Source organism: Chiloscyllium plagiosum, unplaced genomic scaffold, assembly GCF_037043375.1.
Source record: "Chiloscyllium plagiosum isolate Xiang-an unplaced genomic scaffold, Cpla_swu_hap1 HiC_scaffold_13, whole genome shotgun sequence".
Taxonomy (NCBI): Eukaryota; Metazoa; Chordata; class Chondrichthyes; order Orectolobiformes; family Hemiscylliidae; genus Chiloscyllium; species Chiloscyllium plagiosum.
The window spans coordinates 60,958,879-60,974,773 of NW_028270151.1; the positions used below are offsets into that span (position 1 = coordinate 60,958,879).

Below are 15,895 nucleotides of genomic sequence, written 5' to 3' on the forward strand. Positions count from 1 at the left end.
TTAACTAATAGAAGACAGAGTTAGGACAAGGCAAATATTTTTGGAATGGCAACCTGTAACTAGTGGGTGTGCCATGGGAGTCAATGTAGGGGTCACAATTTAAAAAAAAAAAATTAATGACTTGGATGGAGAAAGTGAATGAACCAGAGAAAGTTCACTAGGCAGAAACCAGGTATGGAGGGACATTCTAATGGGGAGAGATTGAGTAAATTGGGCCAATAGTCAATGCAATTTAGGAGAACGAGGGGTGATCTTATTGAAACATACAAGATTCTTTGAGAAAGTTATAAGGTAGATAAGGAAAGGTTGTTTCCCTTTGTAGGAGTGTCTTGGATCAGAGGGTATAATCTCAGAATAATCACATTTAAGACAGAAATGTGGAATTTCTTCTGAGGTTGGTGAACCCGCAGAATTCTTTACCAGAGGGGTGATGTGACTGGGTCATTAAATATATTCAAGACAGAGATAGATTTTTAATTACTAAGGGAATCAAGGGTTATGGAGAAAAGGCAGGAAGCTGGAGTTGAGATCATCAGATCGGCTATGATCTCATTGAATGGTGGAGTAAATTTAATGAGCTGAATGGCCTCTTTCTGCTGTGTCTTATGGTCATGTTACAATTATCTGCTTTGAAACTACATATAAACAGATCACGGTCTGTTTAAACCACTTAAGTTATAAAGACACCAGCCTGCAACCTACACAATTGCAGGAGCTGCTTGCCCAGTCTGCTCTTCTCATTCCAGAAAGAAAAAAAAAGTTGTTTCAACACAGATTCATCAGCAGCTTTTCACAGTTAGTATTTGACAAGTACTCTGAACTAATTGATGTGTTCTCTTTGGAGACGGCAATAGGCCATGACGCCCAGGTCTCTATTTCATCCCAAATCTAACTAAGTGGCTACAGTTTTCGTCCTGCTGTTTGCCCTTAGCGTGAAGCCAACAGCCAGATTGCTTTCACCTGCCTGTCTTCAGCAACTGTCCTCCCAAAATTTGTACAACTCAGACAGATAGTACTAGCACAGAGAGTAGTAAGCTAATCAGTGAAGTCAGATTAAGGGAGAAAGTATGTCTGACCTACGTGCAGGCTAACAATACCATGTCTACATCTCAACAACTCCTCTAAATCCCTTCATTTTTGTGCTGATAAATTGATTATTTGACATAGTCATCGATGAGTAATACCCTCTGCAAAGTGAATATCAGAAAGGTAAAGCCATAATCTTGCGATCTTACTCCCTCCCAAAGAATTCTGACACTTAAGCTGTCTGAAACTTAGAATTAAACTTAAATCCTCTCTTAGACCATGCCTATTTATCACATGTTGCCATCTTTATAACAGGCTGCCTTGAATCCTACCACAACATGTCTACTAAATTGCTTAAGCTCTACACTGTACCAATGTCATATTTGCTCCATCTTTCAAAAACTAGGTAAAGTCACCTTAGTCTCAGGAGGACCTTAGGGGTGCTGTCATTAGAGAAATGGATGACTGGTAGTGTTTAACCAGAGGGTCACCACATGTCAGGCAAAGGGCAAGATTGAGAAGGTGGGATCTTCAGTGATCTCAGGTGGTGTGGCAATTCAGCAGCACTGTTGGCATGACTCTGCTATTACAAACCAGCTATTCAGCCACCTGAGCAGACCAATCCCTCCAAAAACAACCTTGTCCAAAACTGCCATCTGTATCCTGCCCCATACTTGGTCACGATCATCTGCTTGCTGATTGACAAATACAGCATTAAATTTAAAATCCACAACTTTGAGTCCCTTATCAACATTACTCCAGCATTCTATGCTCTGTGCTTGGAAGGTAAATGCATCTAATGTGCTCCATTGAGCTTCACAATTAATTACAAATAATCATCCCTTATCTAGCATTAAAGAAGCCATGTTTAAAAGATTTAATTTTACAAAAAAACTTTATTCAATTAAAAACGGTCATTTACAGTGAATGTGCAATTTCTGGGCATGTTGATAAAACACGCTGGAAGACTAAACAAAATTTGCATATTCGCTCAAAGAACTGAGTTCGACTGCAGTTTTAATGATAATTACAGTCCAAATTGTAGAGTGAAAATTTACGGGCAGCGTAAACTATCCAAAAACTTTGGAATTTTCCACACCTTCAAGTTTGATGATACATGGACATTTTTGGTTGTTCAAATTTCTCAATTTCATGTTCTAATTCAAGTAAAACATTCGCATTTATACAGATAAAATAAAATTTTAAATATATTGAAGCCATGATCTTTACCCAAGTGAAAAAATGTACAAAATAAAATTTATGATAGTGTCAATGATTCTTCCAATATAAAAAGTACAGTAAGAGATTTCTTCCAGTTTCTTTTTATCAGCTTCATAATTCTGAAAGTTTAAAATGGTGGTAACTTTCTGAGCATATCATCCAAGTCATTTGAGTACACTCCTATATGCCAGTGCAGATACATGGACGCTGTAATTCTCTGGTAGCTGCAAGAGGAACAGAAGGAATATTTGGAATGATTCCTCTACATCATTCGAGCAACATACTGAATAGCAGATTCACAACAAAAAAATAATCTAGCTTTCAGCACCAGCACTGACAGCAAATCAGCAATAGTATGAAGCAAAACAGTATTCAACAGCAAGGCAGGGCATTGCCAATTCTGGATGTCAAATTCTTGTTCGGGGAATCAATTTATTCCAGGGTCAAAACTTTTCATTTCGCACTCATCAGGACTAGGTCATAAGAAGCTGAATGGTGACCTAGTCCTAATGATTACAAACTAAAAGGTTCAACATCTTGTCTCTTTTTAGCAATGTTTGAAGTTCTGTATTACATCCTTTACTTTAGACTCAGGGTACTAAGTCCCTAACTGCCAGTTTATTCATGAGTTTGTGGTAAGTATTGAAGGTACCACGACTGAAGATAATTATAAAAAAGGTGAACACTGAGAAGCGTTCACTATTCCTTTACATTTGGTTTGATGTCAATGCTATTTTATGAAAGAGAATCTATTTTGCTTAGTTTATTTGATAGCACCATATGGTTCCCTTACTTGTGCACCAAGTCTGGAAAGGTATCTATTCCTTACTGCAAAAGAACTCATTGGTTGAATTTTAGCTAAGTCCTCCACTTGTTGTTGACGAATGCGTTCTGCTTTCTCAGCCCTGCGGAACAAAAACAAATTAAGAAAAATACTTTGGTTATTAGCATGTTAGGCTTTGAACCAAACAAAAATGTCAAATATTTAGCACTAAATGTATTAAGTGATCAGCTGAGATCACTAGTTATTTGTATTTTCTTTTTACATGTTGTGCAGATGCTAAGTACATATTTCCAACCCACATTTCCTAGGACCATAAGTGGTACCTAAAGTTCAGATAACTCTGGTCTATTTGAACTTATTTCTTTTTCAATGATCTAGCCTTTAAATTGTGTGCATGCACGTTTAAAAGTTACTTCCTGTACTCTTGATTCATTCGTAAATAAATCCAAGAATCGCCCAATCCTCAAGATATAAACTTTAATGAGAACGTGAATTAAAACTGATGCAATCCACAAAAATTTGGACACTCCTGTGTTAGGAATAAGTTTAAGGAAAAGACATGCAGTATTTTTAGTATATTTTTGTTTACAAAGGAAAAGAGATATAGGTAAACGAATACATATTTCCATTTGAGAGAGAACTTAGTTAAGCATACAAAAGGTTTCACATGGACTTAAATACATCAGATTTTGATTTAAGTTTCATTTTCAGTTGAAAGAAAAATTCTTTAATGATCCAAAAATCAATTCGACTTACGTATCAAAATGATAAATTTGCAGTTAACAGTAAATATAAAAATGTACTGGCCAGCAGTCTTGCATTAGCTCACTGGAATATGAGATTGTTTAAAACAACGTATCACACTCACAACCATTCCAATTATTTCACAGACAGCATCTATTTTTTAAGAATAAAGTGTTATTCATTTGTTTTAGGAAACAATGCATGGTTTTAGTAGTAAGCAACAGTTTATATTATGAAATCTAATATCAATCAGTTCCCAATATAATTCTACCTTCATCAGTATTAGCACACAAGCCTGAAATTATCGGTACACAAGGGGTTACACGTATGACATTGAAATCAGAAAACTTACCCACTCGTGGAATACTAGCTCAAAAGTCAAAAGAACTAGATATCACAGAATGTGCTCCAGATGTAACATTTCACAACTATTCAAATTATTCTAAATTTGAGCTCATAGTTCCCATTTAAATGTGAGAAAATACACTATAAACATTTGACAATCCCAAAATATTACAAATACATATTTTAATGCTGTCTTTGCTACCCATTTGGCAATGTTACAATTGATTACAAACAAATTAATTGAAGACCACTAATATAAGTGCTTTCCACCCCCTCTTCCAAAATCTGAAAGTATATTTATATATTCTTCAAGATGATGTTTTGATGATAGGTTGTGTAGTTCTGGCCGAGAGCTGCTAGTCCTAATTCTCATCTGTAAAAAATTGTGGTGACAGTTACTGTTATGAATTCAGCAACATGGAATAATGAACACTAAAATGACCATTCATGGGTTTCCATTCCAGTGAAACTGCTTTTCTGTGTCACTAATCCTGTGCTACAACTAATCAGTGTTAAACTTTGCTAAAGCAGTATAATTTAGAGATCATTTTTACCTGAGTTTTGATTTGTTAAAAAGTTTGTATGCACACATCCAAAAGCCATCCAACAAAAACAAGAGGTTGAAGAAATCACTGAAGGTAGCATGACATAACAGTCTCCTGTGCACAGTGATTGATTCTGACTGGATTTGAAGTAAAAATGCAGCAATATTTATCTTTGTGAAAGACAAAGACGAGAAACTATTCAGTTTCAAAAGGGCTGACAAGTTTCTACAAAAACCACATTACATGGTGATCATGATTTAAAGACAGGTCTACTCAAAGTGATTGTAGGTATTAAAAATAGGTAGGTCTGGATGATTTCACAGGTGATTATGCAGTCTTTCCACTTAGGTTACAAGCTCAGTTCCAAATAAATGTATATCTACAACGGCAGTCAATTGCATCCATGAAGATGCAAAGTTTGGGAGGTATTTGGAAAGAATGAAGGAATAGTGTAGGAAAATACCATCACAGAAAATAAAAATGAAATCCACGAAGAAAAAATAACAAGATAATCTAGTTAAGAGACTGTATCCCAAGTCTTGATTATAAATATTAGAAACAAAGGGAGGTAAAACACCACATGGCAAGGAGAGAGAATTTCAACTTTGGCCACATTGTTTTGTGCCCATTAAATGGATGTTAGGTGTCCAAATTTCATGCTTCAATTTGTTGCAGCCAATCTAGACCAGAGAAGCACTCTGGGCAATCTCCAATAAGGGCACCCAAATGAAGCAGGAGCATTCTTCAAAAGGCTGGCACAATAATTGCAGTTTCCTGTCACTGAGCATTTGTCTGGATCCAATCTGCTGGCTAGTTCTATCCAGGAGTCATTTGATATCTCAACTTTCAAATATGCACCTATGTGCCTACATCATATGCAGAGCAGAGCCTGTTGGCAGTATTTAAATGTATTAAGCCAAATTTGGTTCTGGCTCAGATTTGCATTAAACGGTAAATACAGCTGTCAGTCTGCCAACTTCAGAATCATTTTGGATTAAATTAATATCACAGCCAAAGTTTTTGTATCTTATTACAAACTCAGGGGACACAGCAAAAAGAACCAAGAAATATCATAGGAAAGAGGGGAGACTGTTCTTTTCTTGCATCCAAACCAGAGGTGCAAAATCAGACAGGCAGAAAAGTAGTATTTCTTTATGAACATCTTGAAAAAAGAACACCCAAACACCCAAATCAAGCTTTTTAACAACAAGTGGCAATGGAAAATAAAAATAATGCCAAAAATGTTGGTTGAAGCTAACCTGGAAATGGGACCAAACACCCTTGGCATATGCCATCTTTACCAGTTTTGTAAAGGAATTTGAAAACTCACTTTAAACTTCCCATGTTTCAGGAAGGGATTCATTAAATAAGCCACACATTGAAAGATTTATGGCGCTCAAGACTAGGTTATAAAAGATTTCAATTAAATCAGATTAGTAGGACAATTACGGATTACCCCTAATGGGACAATTGTTGGCAAGTTGCACATGAAATTGAATTTTGTATTTTTATTTTTACCATTAGAACTGGCAGGCTTATAAAAGAATTTGTGGTTTCTCTTTCCTCTTGAAGGCAAAATCTGAGAACACTGGGGGAGAAAGCTTTCCCTGCATCCAAATCACACTACAGACCAAGACCATCAACACTGAGGGGAAAAGGAGAAAAATATTAACTTTGACATCTCTCTTCAGAGGGGAAAATTTGAAAACTCAAATCTGATGTTTCCTTGCAAGTCAGAAACTGAATAAACTATCAAATGGGAACCTTCAAACACAGTAGAATCACCAATGATTTCCAAAGAGCACAAGCATCAACGTCAATTGAGTTCTAGAATACCTGCAACCATATTGGTTGTTAATTGACGACTTGGTGTCGTACCAAGTTAGTCAACAACATGAGAACACAATGAAGGGAGATGAATTGAGAACTATCAAAAGGACAGAAAACAATAGGAATAAATAGGTCATTATCAGGATGGGATGCTGTAATTAGCTGGTGGAAAGTGAGGACTGCAAATGCTGAAGATCAGAGTTGAATGGTGCAGTGCCAGAAAGCAGTGGTCAGGCAGCTTCAGAGTAGGAGAATCGACGTTGAGTATATGCTCTTCATCAGGAATGAATGCAAGATCAGTGCTTGGGCCCCAGTTATTCATTATAACCACCCCCTGCAAACAAGATTTATGGATTTGAATGTGGGAAACAAGTGCAATATTTCCAAACTCATTAATGACAAAACTAGGTGAGAATATGTGGGCTGTGCAAAGAGGCTTCAAGCTGATTTAGAATATAATGTGGATAAGTGTACGGTTATTTTTGTTTTAAGTTTTAAAAAAAGGCAATTGGGCCAACATTCTCTAAAGTTAAGGATGAGAGGGATCTCATTGAAACGTTAACTTTTATAGGCTTAACAGGGTAGATCCAGGAAGGAAGGTTCCCAAGGCATGGGATTGGTGGTCTCAAACCAGGTGACAATAGAGCTAGGCTTACAACAGAGATGAGGAGAAATTTCTTTAAACTCTTGGGCGATGAATCTCATACATTAAGCATATTTAAGACAGGTGAGATAGTTTGCTTTGACATTGAATCCACGAAGGATGTGGACATTATACAAGAAACTTTAATGAAGTAGAAGGTATGCCATGATAGAGTTGAATGGTGGCACAGGCTCAAGGGACGAAGTGGCCTCCTCCTGTTTGTCCTGTGTCTCTGTTCCATAATGAGGGACTGTTATAATTTGTAAATTCATTTTTTGTGGTCTCCAAGGCATGGCACTTGCCCAGCTCAAGAGGTTAAACTGATGGAAAAACCTATTCTATAGAGGGAAACTGCAGCCATTAAGGATGTTAACTTTATAACAGCAGAACTCTCAAACTTGAATAGTGACAAGCTAACAAATGTCACAATTTGAGGTGTGCATAATAAAATGTCTGGACATTCAAATTTTCCACCTTTAATCTCTTTCATGAAAGAAACATTGTTTACATTTAATGGCTCTTTTGCATTCTTCTGGTCTTTGGGACCCTCCATTACTTTACAAATAAAACATATCTGAAGAAAGGCATAGTCTGACACAAGTATGAAATTAGGGCCCATAGTCTTTGCAGTATCAAATACCTCTAGTTGTTTCTTAACAATGTGGAGTCAATCAAATTGGCTAATAACAATGATTGGCTAAGGAGCTCTGAAGGAACCGGAGACAGATCTTCCACTTGACACTTCTAGCTGAAGATCGTTGTAAATGCTCTGGCCTGGTCTTTTGCACTGATGTGCTAGACTACCTCAGCAAGGATAGGGATATTTGAGGAGTTGTATAATTGTCCACTATAATTCACAATTGGATGTAGTACAACTGCAGAACTTAGATCTGATCCTTTGTGTAATATCTTAGCCTTGTCTATCACTTTTTGCTTTTACTGTTTGGCATGGAAGTAGTCCTAATTTGCACCTTCACCTGACTGATACCTCAGTTTACAGGTATGCCTGGTTCTGCTCTGAGCATTGCTATCCTTCAAATCATTAAACCAGGATTGATCCTCTGACAATGGTCTCAGTCATCATTAAAGTTTTAATTCCAGATTTTGCTGACTTTGAATTCTACCATCTGGTGTGATATGATTCAAACTCCAGTCCCCAGAATATTACCTGGTTGTCCAGATTAATTTAGTGACAATACTCTTATGCCATTACCCCCCTCAAATATAATTAGTAATTAAATATTTAAGAAATATAATCTGCTCATCGCAAGTGCTCCCTAGGTTGAGGGAGAGGACAGTGGTGCAGGACAGAGGTTCCCATTTTGTCTCAAATGCCTTGAAGAGGAATAAACAAACTTCCCAAATGCTTCAATATTTGGCTAGCTCCTTATCAGAAAGGAAAACAATTGTCTTATTTTATAGGATAGCATTAAAACTTGAGAAATTAATAACCTACATTACATTTGATGCAATTCCATAAACTGTTGGTATGGTGTTTATTATTTTGCCTAAGTTGACACGCTAATTGGCTATAATCATTTACAAGGAAGGGGATGACTCTGACTTCGTGCTGCTCAGCAACATCAGGACAACATCATCTCAATAGGAGTCATGACTGTCAAACAGCTCTACAACTCAGATTTTTTTCAACTGTTTACAAAGTCGTTCAAACACGAACCAATTTCAACAGATTAAGTTTCTGAACAATCTTACAGAAAACCAGCTGCGGTGCGTCTGGATAGCTAAAAACAGCTGGAAGTTTTTCTGAAATCAAAGCACTCTGTCAAATGGTTTGGCTCGAGTGCAGTTTGGAAAAGCTGCATGATATCACAATTCAAAACCTGACCAATCAGAATCAAGCAACTGCTTCAGACCTAAAGCAAAGAAAATCATCTCTGAACCAGGAGAATGATCCATAGCATTTGATTCCTTTCAACTAAATTAATTGCTAAGAATGATCAATTAGCTTTTATGCAGTAGTCCTTGCATTCAGATGCAGAAGGAACTGGAGGAAAACACCAAGCAGAAAAAGCAATGCTTACCTATTTTTAAAAAAGCACTTGAGTGTGAAAAGTATGAGAAACAGTACATAAATAAGATTACTTGCCACTATTTCTCAGTGGCTAGTACAGCCAACCTTCAAACTGTGGCCTTTGTTAAACAAGTCTAAACTTGGGTGGGTGTTGAGATACTTGGCACCACAGAGCAAAGCATATCAGCAGCTCCTATTTGCCATCCTAGGTTGGGTTTATTTGCAGATTAAATCACTTATTATGTCTGTCAATTACTCCAAGTTTGAACAGGGATGGACTGGCAGCAGAAAGAATCTTAAAACAATTCATCAGATTATAGATCAAACATTCTTAGCCACTGGCATTTGAAGAGGAAAGGACCACGCTATCATCTAGCAGTTGATCTATCGATTGGATTCGCGGTGACTCAGTGGTTAGCACTGCTGTCTCTCAGCACCAGGGACCCGGGTTCGAATTCAGCCTCAGGCGACTGTCTATGTGGAAATTGCACATTCTGTGTCTACGTGGGTTTCCTCTGGGTGCTCCAGTTTCCTCCCACAATCCAAAGATGTGCAGTTTAGGTGAATTGGCCATGCTAAATTGCCCATAGTGTTAGGTGCATTGGACAGGAGTAAATATAGGGTAGAGGAATCGGTCTGGAGGAGTTACTCTTCGGAGGGTCAGTGTGGACTTGTTTCCATACCAGTAGGGAGACAAATCTAAAAAAAAGTAGAAGGAGAATACGTGGACGCTCTAGCTAAATTTCTGTTCAGATATTGAACAAATCTTCTTAGATACATACTTCATTACTTTGTTTTGTAATGAAAATTTTTAAACCAAACCTATATCGCTGATTGAAGAACCAGGAACGACAACATTCTTTTACTATACCTATTTGTTTCATTGCAGTAATACACCAATAGGAAGTAAATATTACTAACAGCCAATTCACCTAAAAGAATAACATTCTTAATAGTCTTTCCCAATTCCAATAACCACAGACTGCACCACTATTTATTTTAAACAGTGGGGTTAGTTAGCTCAGTTGGCCAGCGTGTGGTTCACAATAACTTTAATACAGAATGGATTTGGTCTCTTAGAGATAGGATTGAGACGTACCTTTTGCCCTGCCTCAAAATGGAAGGCAATGGCAAATTATCACTAAGGGCAGACAAGAAACAGGTCATCAATAGATAATGAACTAGGGACCTGTTTTTGGGCAGGGTGCACAAGTAATACCATTGATGGCAGCACCCAGGATAGAAAAACAAAGTCTAATATAAAACATTAGATTTAATCTAAACAGGTAACAAGCTCATTCAATCTTAGAAAAGCATTGGAAGCCAAGTTGACATAAATTAAATGCATACAATACATCAAGAGTACAGTAGTTTGCTACTTAATCTTTTAACCAGGACAGTATCAAGCAAAAAGCTTAACAAAATGGCATAGCTCAAGTTACACATAAGAACAGACAAAGAGTAAGCAAAGTTAATACTGCTTTCACAATGAAAATTAGTTTCTATAGAATGAGATTTTCAAATATATGCAGCATTTTTATTCTGACATTTAAAGTTCTGAATATTTCACTCTGAAGAAAACGGAGGAAAGTTGTTGTTCTGAGGATTGATACCGGTGAAATTCATTAATTTTGTTGCACAGAAATGAGGCCAATGTTTACGTGCAGTATCATTAAGAACAAATCATGAACCAACTTTAGCAGATTTTAAATGAAAAACAAATCTTCATTGTAATTGTTTTATGGTCTTGCAAAATCTTTGTGCTACTTCCACAGCAAGTTCAATGTTATAATACTGGATTGAATCCCATCAAGGAGGTCATTAAAATAATCAAAAATATGAAGAATTAAAGCAAAGACATCTTCCCAAATTGTTAACATTCTATTTTTCACTATAAAATATTTAAATATTAATTAACTAGTTCCCCAACAAAACGATATGGTAACCATATCATTTCAATGAACAATCTCCTTAAGTTATGTAACAGCATCAGAAGTAGTTCAGAAGAGGGTCACTCAACTGATTCCTGGGATAAGGGGTCATTGGAATATTAGAACAATTGAGCCTCCACAAATTGTAGTTTACAAGATTGAGGAGTGATCTTATTGAATGATACAAGATCATAGGGAAAATTGACAGGATGCTGAGAGCAGTTTCTCTTTTCTGTTCCCTTTTGGGGAATTCTAGAAATGGGGAAATATTTTAAAAATTAGGGGTCCATTTAAGATGCAGATAAGAATTCTTTCTCCCTTCCCCGCACAGAGGTCTGTGGAATTCTTTTCCTCAGAGTGCAGAGTAGGCAGGGCCATTGAATACTTTTTGGGCTGAGGTAGATAAGATCCTTAATTGAGAAGGGAGACAAAGGGTTTAGGAATTAGATAGGAAAATGAAATTGAAGCCATAATTAGATCAAATGACAAAGGAGGCTCAAGCAGACAAATGGCCTACCCCTGTTTCTGTTGCACATATGTAAAACTTGAGTGGAATACTCTGAATAATAGACTTTCCCAAGATCATTGTTTATGTGGAACAACCAGAAGGGCCAATTTGATGAGTTGGAGATACCAGTGTTGGGACTGAGGTGTACAAAGTTAAAAATCACTTAACACCAAGTTATAGTCCAACAGGTTTAATTGGAAGCACTAGCTTTCAGAGCGCTTTACCTTCATCAGGTGGTAGTGAAGGACCAGTGCTTCTAATTAAACCTGTTGGACTATAACCTGGTGTTGTGATTTTCAATTTGATGAGTGCACACTACCATTGTGCGAGAATAGTACCCACCACCTTACTGTACTGAGGATTTCAACAATAGTTTTTCCAAAAAAATCATGCATTGTTCTAAACAGAATCGAAAGAGGTCATTAGTTGTCCCTTACCATTTCAGATATCCCTTTATATAGGCTTTTGGTTGCCAAAATTGACAGATATGGGAGAATTCGCTTGAATTCAGATTTTCCAATGCATTAGCCTATAGCTGAGATTGCTACCATTGACATGAAGTAGTTTGAAACTGTAAAACTGAACTACACATTTACAGCCAACAAGAATAGAGTACAAAGTGCAAAGTTCTCAACATGTTACTGTTTCTTGTTGATTCTACCTACATTCATTTTTATGTGAGTAGTGACAACCAATAAAGTGAAACAACATTTTTCTTCATCCAAATATACCTGCTTGGTCTCTAATCATGTATTAAAATTTAAGGCTTTTTATAAAATCACAGCTTATGCAAATAAAGTTCTACATTCAATCTTGTTCACATTAAAAGTTATTAAACATATGCCAGAAGGATGACCGAGTAGTGACCACAAATTTGGTAACAGCCAAGATTTGATTTTGGAATCATGTTTATTTTATCCCTACAAATCAAGATTTCCAACAGCTACACTAATTGCATTGGAAACTAGAAATTTCCATTCCACAGGCTTTTAAAATTAGATCACTGTTCAAAGCACTTCTTATAAATGCTACACAAACTGGTACTTCAGCAGCATTAGAATTATTTTCATTGGAATATAGTTTCACTGAATGCCTTACTGAAGGTTTCTCTGTTCAAAAAAAAATCTAAGCTAAGAGCCAAGATCCATCACGGAGGGCAAAACAAAACTAATTCAGCATGTGGATAAGCAAATACAGAAAACTGTTTTCTTTACTGATTCTTAGAATAATTTTTAAAATGTTTCATGAGATGTGGGTGTCATCAGCAAGGTCAGTTTTGGTTGCCCATCTCTGGTTTGCTGTTGAAATGAGCTGCTGCTAGATGACATTAAAAAGCATTTAAGCCTCCACTTAAGATGTGAATCTGGATTGTCATGTAGGAAAGACCAAGTAAAGATAACAGCTTTCTTTCCAAAAGGTGATGATCAGTGTATTGGCTGAGATGTTACTGACTGACTATGGTTTTCTCTTATGAGTCGAGATTTCAATTCCGGAATGTTTAATTAATTTAAATTCCACCAGCTGTCACGATGGGATTTTTAACCCAGGATCCGAAGGAATAGCCTTCGCCCCTGGCTTACAAAAACAGTGACATTACCACTGTGTCACAGGTTTCCCATGTTGAACACCATTTCCTAAATTAATAGGAAGCTTTGGATATTATGATTGATAAAAGATTGCATCAGTCTGCAATGATTTATTTTTCTTGCCTTCCTCCACATCACAAAAAATTATTTATCTTCAAATTCATACATCCAAGTAGTTGGTACTATCACTTAAAAAAAAATAATTGAATCACAACTCAATTTGTAACATTATTCACTAAATTTCCTACTAATTAACTCCTAGTGTTATATGCCCACATCTGATTTTTAAGACCTCATCCAAAATAGGAGTACTTACTCTGCTGCAGCGACAGCTTGGAGTTTTGAACGCTTCCATGCAGTCACATTGAGATCACCTTCTAAAAAGTTGAAAGCAAAGTGTATTATGAACAATTTTGGCAGCACTTTGAAATAGGAGGTAAAGAAAAAAAATAATTTTATATTCATACCAGTCAACAAGTCCACAAAGTAGAGCATTACAACTGATATCAGTGCCCCTAGAAGATAAAAACAACCTATAATTAAAGCCTGACAATTATGTGACAGAAAACTGAAATGAATCAAAACTAAAGGCAAATTTAGTTCAGGAATTCAGTTTTCACTGCAGTGAGAAAAGAATAATTAGGATATAACATACTGATCTTGGTATAGATGGAAATTAACAATGCATAAAATACCTTCTCAAAATACATTTTCCTTTGTTTTGTAAAAAAAGCTACCATTTAACTACTTATTCAGGGGGGTGGAAGCAAGGTTGAAACAACTGTTCACGCCATCATTTAAGGGGATTTAAGACACACAAGCACTGAAAAAGATGTAGTAATGTCTCAATAACACTAACACTCAGTCTTGTCTTTGAACCTTCAAAATATAAGGAAATGAATTCAATTTGTATTAACTTGACATCCAGGAAAATTTTCATAAATAGTTTAAAAAACAAAGTTCACTTTCAACAGACAAGTTGTTTCAAGAATGAAAGTATAAAATTTTAAATTTTCGGACTGTTGTTACAATCGAGTCATTAGCATGAAATAAGATACACACATCTTGGTTCAACCAATAGAATTACACCACAAGATTTCACTTTTTTTTAAAAAAGCAAACAAACTTTATCGCACAACCAAGACGTAAATACGACAAAAAGAATTAATATAAAATTGTCCATAGCTATGTATAATATGCACTCAACCTTCCTCCTTATTTCAAGGATTCACTTATAATTTATTGTATCTTAAACATTTACTCATACTAGGACCATCTTAAAAGTATGCAACAGTCCCCTGGAAAATTTTACTCATTTCCAGTCACACTCAGTTGCAAGTTTTATTTACCATCCTTTGACTGTGCTTGTCTCAGTGCCTTTTTCCAGTACTTCTCAGCTAGTACTTTCTTTTCACAAGACACTGTAAAGGACCACTGAAAACTGCCCAAGTACTTTTAAATGAGGCAGCCTTGCATCTTCTGTGCCCTCAACACTCAAACTGAGATTAAGCTTCATACCTTGTAAGGCTATGATTAATGACAGTACATTTTTGCTGTTTACAGCATTGACTTAAGACTATTCCTTAGTCAAATCTGCAACTGTGAAACCAGAATACCTTCCCCGAGGCTCCAACCATCTTTGTGGGGAGACTCTGGAATGCCCTCAAACTGATTTTAAAGGTTATTTACAAATTCCTCTTTAAGCTGAAGTTTACAATCATCCGGTTTTCAAATGCTTTTGAAGCTATTCACCTCTAACATCCAGAACAAAATAATCTCTACAAACCATCACACTATAAGGATGGTAAACATCTCAGTTTCAGCTCTCCAGTTGAGAGTCCACCTGATGTTAGATGAATTTATCTTTCTAACTGTTATCCTCTTAAAGTCCCAAATATTTAAGTGGATGTAGTTCCAAGTTTGCTTTAACTGCATTTAACTATTTACAGTTAAGCTTTAACTAAAAGCTATACTATAAAAATCCATCAGAGCTGGACATTCACAATACGATATTTATGGTAAAATGGAGAAAGAGATCATATCAACTATTGAATTTTACCTGACAAGCAGCTTGGGATGAATGTTAAAGGGGTTCCTCTCCCAAGTTGTTTTACAAGAAAGGGAGGTACAAGATATTCAAATCAGTAAATAATGACGTGAACAATTACACTGGCAGCAGATAAACTATTAGACTCAAGTCCAAGGGAGCTTTTAGGAACATCAAGATTTGAGATTATAATAATCTAAATCTAGAGATGGGATCTACAGGATAACTAATTAACATTTCTTAATAAAAATGAACTGCGGATGCTGTAAATCAGAACAAAACCAAACTACTGTAAAAACTCAGCTGGTCTGGCAGCATCTGTGAAGAGAAATCAGAGTTAACATTTTGGATCAAGTGACCCTACCTCAGAACTTTCCAGCAATTTGTTTTTGTTTGCAATTAATACTTCTACCTGGATGAAAAGTGGGAAGCCTTCAGAAATGAGATAACAAGAATCCAGAGAAAGTATATTCCCGTCAGGGTGAAAGGGAAGGCTGGTAGGTATAGGGAATGCTGGATGACTAAGGAAATTGAGGGTTTGGTTAAGAAAAAGAAGGAAGCATATGTCAGGTATAGACAAGATAGATCGAGTGAATCCTTATTCTGGATTAGTGGTGTTGGAAAAGCACAGCAGTTCAGGCAGCATCCGAGCA

The 15,895-nt window shown here is 36.4% G+C and overlaps 1 protein-coding gene across 2 annotated transcripts in view; it reads right to left on the minus strand.

Annotated features, from left to right (window-relative positions):
• Positions 1 to 1,902: 1,902 nt before the first annotated feature.
• mfsd1 (major facilitator superfamily domain containing 1) overlaps positions 1,903 to 15,895 on the minus strand; it is a 56,317-nt gene continuing 42,324 nt past the window's right edge. Inside the window, exons 14-17 of one of the 2 annotated variants that reach the window (XM_043702125.2) lie at positions 13,663 to 13,710; positions 13,512 to 13,572; positions 3,041 to 3,152; positions 1,903 to 2,471 (exon numbers count right to left, since the gene is read on the minus strand). In XM_043702125.2, coding sequence (XP_043558060.1) covers positions 2,412 to 2,471; positions 3,041 to 3,152; positions 13,512 to 13,572; positions 13,663 to 13,710 — 281 coding nt within the window. In that variant the 3' untranslated portion in view covers positions 1,903 to 2,411. Of the gene's footprint in view, positions 2,472 to 3,040; positions 3,153 to 3,493; positions 4,494 to 13,511; positions 13,573 to 13,662; positions 13,711 to 15,895 lie in introns of those variants that run through there. The other variant, XM_043702126.2, reaches the window with a different exon arrangement.